General features: G+C 41.0%; 1 protein-coding gene across 1 annotated transcript in view; it reads left to right on the forward strand.

The window, feature by feature from the left end:
• Positions 1-10,522, forward strand: part of AGBL1 (ATP/GTP binding protein-like 1) — a 165,332-nt gene that overhangs the window by 11,047 nt on the left and 143,763 nt on the right. The window contains exons 3-4 of the mRNA XM_011960766.1: positions 1,654-1,785; positions 5,882-5,975. Of these exons, the coding sequence (XP_011816156.1) occupies positions 1,654-1,785; positions 5,882-5,975 (226 nt within the window). The remainder of the gene's footprint in view (positions 1-1,653; positions 1,786-5,881; positions 5,976-10,522) is intronic.

Raw genomic sequence — 10,522 nt, forward strand, 5'->3', positions numbered from 1 at the left:
ATCTGCAAAGAACTCAAACAAATGCACAAGGAAAAAACAACCCCATCAAAAAGTGGGCAAAGGATATGAACAGACACTTCTCAAAAGAAGACATTTATGCAGCCAACAGACATACAAATAAATGTTCATCATGACTAGTCATCAGAGAAATGCAAACCAAAACCACAATGAGATACCATCTCACACCAGTTAGAATGGTGATCATTAAAAAGTCAGGAAATAACAGATGCTGGAGAAGATGTGGAGAAATAGGAATGCTTTTACACTGTTGGTGGGAGTGTAAATTAGTTCAACCATTGTGGAAGACAGTGTGGTGATTCCTCAAGGGTCTAGAACTAGAATTACCATTTGACCCAGCAATCCCATTACTGAGTGTATATCCAAAGGATTATAAATCATGCTACTACAAAGACACATACACACGTATGTTTGTTGCAGCACTATTCACAGCAGCAAAGACTTGGAACCAACCCAAATGTCCATCAATGATAGACTGGATTAAGAAAATGTGGCACATATATACCATGGACTAGTATGTAACCATAACAAAGGATGAGTTCGTATCCTTTGCAGGGACATGGATGAAGCTGGAGACCATTATTCTTATCAAATTGTCACAACGACAGAAAACCAAACACCGCATGTTCTCACTCATAGGTGGGAATTGAACCATGAGATCACCTGGACACAGGGCAGGGAACATCACACACCAGAGCCTGTCAAGGGGTGGAGGACTGGGGAAGGGATAGCATTAGGAGAAATACCTAATGTAAATGACAGGTTGATGGGTACAGAAAACCAACATGGTACACGTATACATACATAACAAACCTGCACGTTGTGCACATGTACCCTAGAAATGAAAGTATTATAAAATTATAAAGTATTATAAAAATGAAACAAAGAAATATTAGAGGGGAACATTTTATTTTCTTAAAAATGTGTTTTGACTTTTTATTATGAAAACTTTCTCTCATATAGAAAGATGGCTTCTTATATACCTAAAACTTAGTTCTAACCATTGTTAACATTTTGCCATATTTTCTTCACCTATTTATTTTTATCTGAAATATTTTAAGAGAAATTGCAGGTAACATTTTCTTCCTAAACCCTTTCAAGTGCATTTCTTCGAAAAGAGACATTTCCCTACATAATCACAATACCATTATTACAAACCTAATAAAATTAAAAATACATGTGTAATTTATATTCATTCCAATTTCTCCAAATGTTCCCAACTGTCTTTTATAGACATATTCAAAGCAAGATCCAATACAAGTTGACACATTACATTTGAATGTTATATCAAGAATTATATTAATACTAAATATTCTCAATTCTAGAATTGTCTTAAAGAAAAAACTTTATTCCCATTTGAACTGTGGTTAATGTATGAGGACAACCTAAATATGGGGGCTTGAGAGTTATTCAACCCGCAAGCTTCCACGTAAATATGTGTAGCCCAAATTAGCTCTTTTGATTCATTTGGTTCTAGTGGGGACATATTTAGCAGCATTTGTCACTAGGTTTGAAAAATGTCTTTGGCTATGATTATCCTCTTCCTTCACCATCTTCCCCTTCCTCCACTCCACACATTGTACAATCCAGAATCAATGTGAAGTGCAGCTAAGATAGATTGATTTGTGTTCTTAGATAAAAAGATTGGACGGAAGGCCCTGGAATTGGAAGCACTTGATGTGACACTGATTCTGGCCAGGAAGAACCTATCCCATGGCCAGAACCTCCTCCACTGTCTCTGGGCTCTGCGTGTGTTTGCCTCCAGTGGTAAGTGACTCTATCGTGGCTCTCGGGGATGGCTTCCAAACCAGGGCTGGGACACATGGAAACTGCTTGAGGGTCTGGTTGGAAGAGAAGCATGGATGAGAGATTCACATGATGGTCCCAGCCAGATAAATAAAGGAGGCTGACAATCCAGAGGCTGTGGAGGTGAGAAGTTAATTGTTCATCTTCTCCTTAGCCAGGTAGAGCTCTTGAGTCTGCTCCTAGAGATGGACTTCAATATTGTTTCTCCTTGACAGTCACACATTACAGCATTCTAGGCTTTTCTATGAGTACTACAAGGTAAAAAAGATATGACAGGAGAAGGGCAGACTTTATTTACAAGACTGCTTGTCACATTGAAGTGTTATACCTGGGTAGAATGACTCTCACATCACAGATCTCCCTTCCATATTCCTGAAATTCCTCATTGATTACAACATCCCTTACGATTTAAAAAAACCCGTGATCCTTCTCAACAGGGTCCTCCAGGTAATTATTAGGAACATTATAGCTCAGCTGATACTTATTTGCTATCTCCTGATTTGATTTATTTCTAATTATCATAGTAATTTTGTATTTAGACCCGTAATTTTATAGCTTAGAAGGAGAAACTTTAAAGAGTAAAGCAGCGCCAGGCACAGTGGCTCACGCCTGTAATCCCAGCACTTTGGGAGGATGAGGTGGGCAGATGGCTTGAGCCCAGGAGTTTGAGACCAGCTTGGTCTCTACTAAAAATACAAAAAATTAGCTGGGTGTGGTGGCATGTGCCTGTAGTCCCAGCTACTTGGAAGGCTGAAGTAGGAGAATCACTTGAACCCAGGAAGTCAAGGCTGCAGTGAGGAGTGATCATGCCCCTGCACTCCAGCCTGGGTGACCTTGTCTTAAAAAGAAAAAAAAAAGGTGAAGCAATTGCTTGAATTCATATAGATAAAAAGTCACGAGGGCGGAATTTCTAACTCCAGAACTCATGTTAATTCTATTCCATATGGAAACGTTTTACTAATACATTACATCCTATATCTCCTATCTCATATGTAATGAGCATAGACTTTCATTTCTTCTTTCTGAGTTCCCTTCCTATGAAATGAAAGTTACAATTATTTAAAGTTATATAGTCGATAGGGGAAAGAACGTGGGCTTAGAGCCAAAAAGACCTGAGTTTGACTGTGATTCTATTTCTTATGAGTCATGAAGCATGAGTACTTAACGTGTTGAATCTCAGTTTCATCCTTTACAAAATCATGGTAGTAATAATGATTACTATTGCTCTGCTAGGGCTGCCTTAATGCCTTAACAAAATACCACAGTCTATGTGACTTAAACAAAAGAAATGTATTTTCTCACTTTTTTTTTTTTTTTGAGATGAGGTCTCACTCTCTTGCCCAGGCACTGGTGTGACCTTGGCTCACTGCAATCTCTACCTCCCAGGTTCAGGTAATTATCTTGTCTCAGCCTCCCAGGTAGCTGGGATAGCAGGGAGCTGCCATCATGCCTGGCTAGTTTTTATATTTTAGTAGAGACAGGGTTTCACCATGTTGGTCGGGCTGGTGTTGAACTCCTGATCTCAGGTGATCCGCCCACCTGAGATATCTCCAGATATAGTCCTACTCTGAGGTACTGAAGATCAGAGCTTCAACGTATGATTTTACGAGTGGACACTATTAGCCATAGTGGAGCTCATAGACTTGGTAGATGGGGTAAATAGGAGAATGTTCATGGGCATGTTTGTCACATGGCAACTGCTTGATAATTGCTAGTTTCTCTTCCCTGCCCTATACTTTTCCCTTACTCTTTTGAAGTAGTAGAATGAGTGCAGATATGGGGAGTTAATAGGTGACTTTTTATTTCTAATTACCCAAGAATGACTAAAATGCCTGATTTTTTTTTCTTTTGTTTCTTTTTCCTTTTTTTTTTTTTTGAGACAGTCTCACTTTGTTGTCTAGGCTGGAATGTAGTGGCACGATCTCGGCTCACTGCAGCCTGTCTCCTGGGTGCAAATGATTCTTGTACTTTATAGCCTCCTGAGTAGCTGGGATTACAGGTGTTCACTACTACATTTGGCTAATTTTTGTATTTTTAGTAAAGACAGAGCCAGGCTGGTCTTGAACTCCTGACCTCAGGTGATCCAACCACCTCAGCCTCCCAAAGTGCTGGGATTACAGGTGTGAGCCACTGTGCCCGGCCACAATAACTTGATTTTCGTTGGTAAATTCTCTTAATAAACATGGAGGACTCATAAAAAGAAAGTCTTCATGGGGAAATAATGGGATAGACACTTGAATCCTTGTTCACAGATGGAGCCTCTACTCACCCGTCTCCCATATATTGACCTGAAAACCAGAGAGCATTGGGGAAAGGCTGAGTAGATTTGTATACACCCATCTCTAATAAAGGAAAAGAGGAACTGTGGCTTTGTATAAAGGACAACTCTCATTAACGAATAGACAGAAGGTGTGCCACCCATGTTTGTAGTGTGCCAGCAGACTGAAATGTGAAGCATTTCCTGGTTTCCTAAAGCATAAATAGGCTGAAAAACTTGCCTTCCTTAAATATAATGGTTATGGAGATATAGAAAAATTCCTTCAGGTGGAGTTCTGATAAGTCCTGGGATTTTCCTGTGGGTATGAGGAGGTGGCTATCTGATTCATCTTCTAAGCCTTTGTTGATTATACCAACTCACTGTTCCATAAGGTATTTAAAAAAATTATACTGTCACTCTCTATACATTGACTTTACTGATGAGAGGCAAGCAGAGTTCAAGAAGCCTGTGGATTACTATCTTTTCCATGAATTATTAGCCACTGTTGAATGTTCCAGCAAAGCTTTCCAAACAGCTCCTATCTTCAGAAGGAGTTGGCTGGAACCCTAATGGGTCTGGAGAGCCAATGAACCCTTCAGAAGTTCTCAGATGGCCAATGAGGATGTTTACAGAGCTGCCAGAGCTCTAACCTCGGACAGGCACCCACAAAGGTGAACTCAGTGAGGATTTCTTATTGTTATCCTCTTCCAATTTCAAGCCTAAAATCTTCCATATTAGAATCAGTGCTTTTAAAATTAACTCATCCCTTACTCAATACCAGAGTTTTTTTGAATTACTTGCCAAGAGTTTTCTCTAGTATGTTTTCCCAATTCGGAAGCAAGAGCTGAGTGAGTAGCCACAAGAGTGGAAGATTGATGGCTTCCAGACTAGGATGCCAAATCTCTGAATTTTGATCCAGGCAATTACTTCATGTACTAGCCTCAGGAGGGACATATGCATAGAGGATGTTCCAGGAACATGCACTCTGCAATAGCAAAGACATCAGTTGCAGTCCCTATCTGAAAGACTGTAGTAGGATGAGGAGTCTTCAGATTTCCATTTAGCTTCCTTTCCTGAGGGTTGGAGCAATTCAGTGTCAGCCACCCTTGTTTCCCTCTCTTTGCTTCTCTAAGATTTCTTGTTCCCACTTTTCTCAGATCAAGGCTAGCCTAAAGCACAAGGCATTCATAGGCCTTTCTCTTAAACACACAAGTCCAATGGAGGAAAGACAGACGAGAGTCACACCTTAAAAGATAACCCTCTTTCCTTCTACCATTGAAAATTTTGTCCTCCTACTTACTGGCTCTATTTTGTGTCCTGTGGACTCCTTATTTTTTGACATGAGCAGAGCTCTACCTAAAGTGATCTAAGTGGAGTAGGGTACTGGGAATATTGGAGAGAAGCTGGGGCATCCTTGGAGACAAGAGTAACATCCAAAAGTTGTATTTATCTAACCAGATATCTCTTTTGAGTTTCTTTCTATCATTCAGATCTATGGCAATGTTTTTACAACCACCCAGTTGGCCAAAAAGGCAAAAACTTCCCAGTCTAGTTACTGCTGGGCAGGAAGAACTGATTCTTCATTGACATTCTAGTTGGGGCATAGTCAAGTCATTACCTTAGTCATGTGGGAGACCCGAGTATGAAATTGTAGAGGAATGTGCAACCAGGGTAGAAAAGAAAGGGAGCTATCTTGTTTATCAGGTTGCTCCTTAAAGATTTAAAGGAGTCAATACAAGTTGTACTGAGCCTTAACTCATCCACTTGTGACCGTAACTACTGTGCTTTTGTCTTTCTTAGTCTCCATGGGAGCCATGCTGGGAATTAACGGAGCCATGGAACTGCTTTTCAAGGTTATTACTCCTTATACCCAAAAGCGCACCCAAGCAATCAGGTACAGAGTGCCATGTAATACTTCTGCCCTTTTTGTAACAGATGGAGAGATGGAATTGCCCCACATATATTTTCATGATGTTTCCAGCTCAGTTTAGTGATCATTTCTCCCTTGGAAATATGGTACCATGTCTTTATCCTTTCCCAGCTTACATCCCTCCACACTCATGAGTCATTTCCTCTAATTCTTATGATAACCTTGAATGGGTATATTATTATTCTCTTTTTCAGACGAGGAAGTTAAAATGTGTCGAGAGCCTTATCCAAGGTCACCGTGCTAGAAAATAGTAGAGTTGAGATTTGAATCCAGATCTTTCAGACTCAAAACCTCATGTTATTTTTGCCTGAAGCCCTCAGGTATATACATTTTACTCATAGCAACTCTACCATAAATAAATATAATCTTCAAAAGACATTTCAGAAATGACAGGGTCTCTAAAGAGACAGCCAGTTAAACTTCTGGCATGAGTTCTGGGCCTTATAATAGTCCATCATGGTCATGTGCTAGTCTTGAGATGTATTTTTATGATTGGAAAATGAAACTCAGCCTGTTCTCCCTGCCTCTGCTTGCTGGAGTGGAGTGAATCATCAAGTTAAAAAGGGAGATGGTTAGACATGAAGGCTTTAGAGATATTCGGGACCATTAAGATCCATCATTTATGGTAGTGACTCAGCGAGGACCTTGAAAGAATATTAGAAGAAATTCAGCCAATTTCCAAGATAGATGGGGTCATTTGGCGAGTAACATTTCCATGCCCAACCATGATATTTTCTGCATCCTAGCATCAATCTTAGGCTCATGTTCCACCTGATTATTTTTCTCTTGGGTCACTGCAGTTATGCCATTATCATCCATTCTCACCTGCAGCTCTCTACACCAAGCATTTCCTAGAGTGAAATACATTATATCTCAGTGAAAAAAAAAATCTCATCCAATAAGTTGAGAAATACTGGATTGAATACTGGTTTCTTTACTGTAAGACTTATCAGAGTCTTTGTAAATTGAGAATATCTGTTATTTAGTATACCCTGATCCAAAATTGATTTAGTTGGGGAACTGTCTTTTTTTCTTTTTTTTTGAGATCACTTTTTTTAGGGGAAGGAGAGGGGGTCAGTGTTCTATGTCTCTCATTTTGGAAGCATCTTCTCTAGGGTGTGAATTTATTGCAAAGTGAAATTCAATTAAATTCTACTAAGAACCCTCATCTAGTAGGTAAAAATCTTCAAAATAAGAAACTCAGGGACCAAAAAAATGTATTTTCTATAATTATACTTCACTCTGTTTTAAATTTACATTTGTGCCGGATAACAAGAAATATAAACCTGTGTCTTATCAGGAATCTAACTCAAATTAGTGATTCTTTGGTTCATCCAGGGATTTCACTCTTCTCCCCCAGCTTCCTGGGGTACATCTGAGTTCTAAGAAGCCATGGTAGTGCCGGGGTGTTGATGGAAAAACATAGACTGTCCTCAATCATCTCATGTCCATTTGAACATATATATGAGTTGGATACGTCTCATTTTTATCATTGTGTGCAGGCCTTTGCTGCTGACATCTGCAGTCTCAACATGTTCTTTGGTTACCAATCTATGAACTTTATCTTTCTGCCCTATTCACAAGGCTTCTTCTAATCTGATGCTGTCATAATTCAGCTGTTCAGAAGGTCTGGTTTCTTCCTTTAGATTATGTGAAAATCTCTGTGATGTCTGCTGGGCTCATCCATATACGGGTCTCACTCAGTCTTCTCCTCTTTGCCACTTGGGTACCATGTTGTTTGGAAGGCTCCCCTAGGAAGCTCATCCCACATAACCATGGGTATTAAGGCACTAGGTCTCTCCTTTCTGGGGTGCTCAGAGCTTTTATTGTCTTCCTCATTCAGGCCAAGCTTGTGGGGTAGGGGGGAGAAATCAACAAAGCATAGGAACCCCCACCTCAGAGACTCACACTACTTGCCATTTTTAATGCTTTCTTTTCCTCCTGCAAAGGGAGTTGAATTCAGGCACAGATCTGATCGAAGTGCCAGAGGCAAGTGGGAAAGTAACACCAGGGATTAATGGAGTGGGAGTAGGGTGCTTCCAATAACAAGAGGAGACTTCCAGGGACCCCAGGCATATTTCTACATGTCTGGTTTGTTCTGTAAATTTGGGCAAAGTGGTTCCCCTTCTTCAGTCAAATGCCATATTAAAACCAAACCTCTGTAGGAAAGAGGCTTTTCCAACCATTACAATATAGCTGTCATTGGCATGGTGTTTATTAGGTGCCCTGCACTGTGCTAAGCTCTTAGCATGCATTACCTCCTTTGAGCCGCTCATCTGCTCTGCAAGGCAGGTGTTATTATTGCCCCCAATTTTACTGGAAAATAAATTGAAACTGAAAGAAGCAACATGCTGGGTTTAAGGTGAAAGAGCTGGGATTTAAACCCTGTCTGATAGATGAGCCTCAGCTCTTAAGCCACCACTGGCGTATCTTACACAGTCTATTGCCAGCGTTTTATTTCTACAACCATCATATGTAAGACAATCATATGTAGTTAAAGTTTGCTTAAATTTCTTTTCCATCTAAATGGCTTATACCCATGGAACAATTTGCTTAATGATAGAGGAGTCTTACTCCTCCATCAAATGGCTGTTTCCTCTCAAAGGCTAAATATCTATTCCCTCTGCTTTTGAATCCTTTCCCAAAGCTACCTTGTTTTCTATCTTATCCGTACTCATCAACAGCAAGATAAGAACAAAGGTAATGAAATTGGAAGACCTGCTCTGTAAGCCTCCTTGTACCAGATTCCTTGGCGAGTCATTTAACTTTTCTTAACTAAACTTTGACATTTCTTAAAGCATGAATGTCAAGTCTTACCTCCTAGGTTTATCATGGGCAATAAAAAATATGTGTAAAGACATTGTGCGTTTTGACATGCTATGACATTGTTAATCATTATTAGTGCAAATACTGTGGGATATCTGGTTGTCTGCTGCAGATCAGACAGCAGAAGCTGGGGAAGAGTCTGGAGATGAGAACTTCCTGCCAATTTCCATCTTTCACAGACTCGATCCTACGAATAGTAACTAAAACATACCCAGATGAATTCTACTCAAGCCATTTGGATGACAGAACCTGTGGGCTTGAGGGGGGTCTTGCAGGGAAGGGATGAAATAGCATGTCAAGGGACATGGATAGCTCTACTACGTATCATCCTCCAAATGCTAGCATGCTATGGGAAAGTTATTCCGGGATGTCTTTGTGGGAGCAGATGCCCAGTGTTGTGTCACGATGACTCCTCCCTCCTATGGAGATTAAACCTGCCCTACTTCTCTAGCATGAACTAAAATTAGATGTGCAGCTGTCCTCCAATGAAGCCCTGTCTCCAGATAGTACGCAGGGCAAGATTTACAACAGAAGCTCCAACCACATACCTGCTAGAGAGAAGGGACATGAAGAGCAATGTCACTAACCCTCTGTGGCCTTGTGCCAGCCCTCGCCCCAAGGCAGGCAGCTATTTCAGGCCTCCTCCACTTCCCAAATACCCCCATGTTGCACACACTTGTGTTGACTTGTGCCTACTTCCTTCCTTTGGCTCCTCATGAGTCCCATGCTAGTGGGAGCAGTTATGGTCAGACTTAGACTGCTACGATAGCCCTCTAGTTGGTCTCCCTTCACTTCAAAGTCATCAGAAATTTGCCTCAGCTTCCCTTTCCAGACTGGTTTCTCATCCCTGCTCTCATCTCTCTTTCCAGCCAACTATCCCTGAGTGTGGCATTCCCTCTTCTTCCCCATGTCTCTCCCTTCCTCTGGAATGCCATGCTGCCTTGTGCAGTGGTTGAAGTCCTACCCAGTCTCCAGACTTCACTGGATGCCACCTGCTCCATTTCACCAGAGAAAAGGAATCTATTCTCCTCAACCTTTCGACATGCATTCTATTGAACCCTGTACTATGTTGGCTTGGGTATCTTTTCTCCTCTCTAAATTCTATATTTCCTAAAGTAGAAATCAAATTACATGTATCTTGTTATTTTCCATTCCTCCTAGCCCAGTGCCTAGATGATAATAGGCTCTTAATTAAATTCAAATGAGACCGAGCGTGGTGGCTCACATCTGTAATCCTAGTGCTTTGGGAGGTCAAGGTGGGAGGAACGCTTGAGGCCAGGAGTTTGAGACCAACCTGGGCAACATAGGTAGACCCTGTCTCTACAAGAAATTAGTTGGGTGTGGTGGTGCACACCTGTAGTCCTAGCTACTCAGGAGGCTGAGTTGGGAGAATTGCTTGAGCCCAGGAGTTTGGGGCTACAGTGAGTCATGACTATGCCACTGCATACCAGCCTGGGGGACAAATTGAGATCCTGTCTTTAAATAAATAAATAAATAAATAAATCAATAAATAAAGGCTGGGCATGGTGGCTCATGCCTGTAATCCCCGCACTTTGGGAGGCTGAGGTGGGTGGATCACCTAAGGTCAGGAGTTTGAGAGTGGCCTGGACAATGTGATGACACCTTATCTCTACTAAAAATACAAAAATTAGCTGGGCATGGTGGTGGGCACCTTTAATCCCAGC

Source organism: Colobus angolensis, unplaced genomic scaffold (genome assembly GCF_000951035.1).
Source record: "Colobus angolensis palliatus isolate OR3802 unplaced genomic scaffold, Cang.pa_1.0 Scaffold522, whole genome shotgun sequence".
NCBI lineage: Eukaryota > Metazoa > Chordata > Mammalia > Primates > Cercopithecidae > Colobus > Colobus angolensis.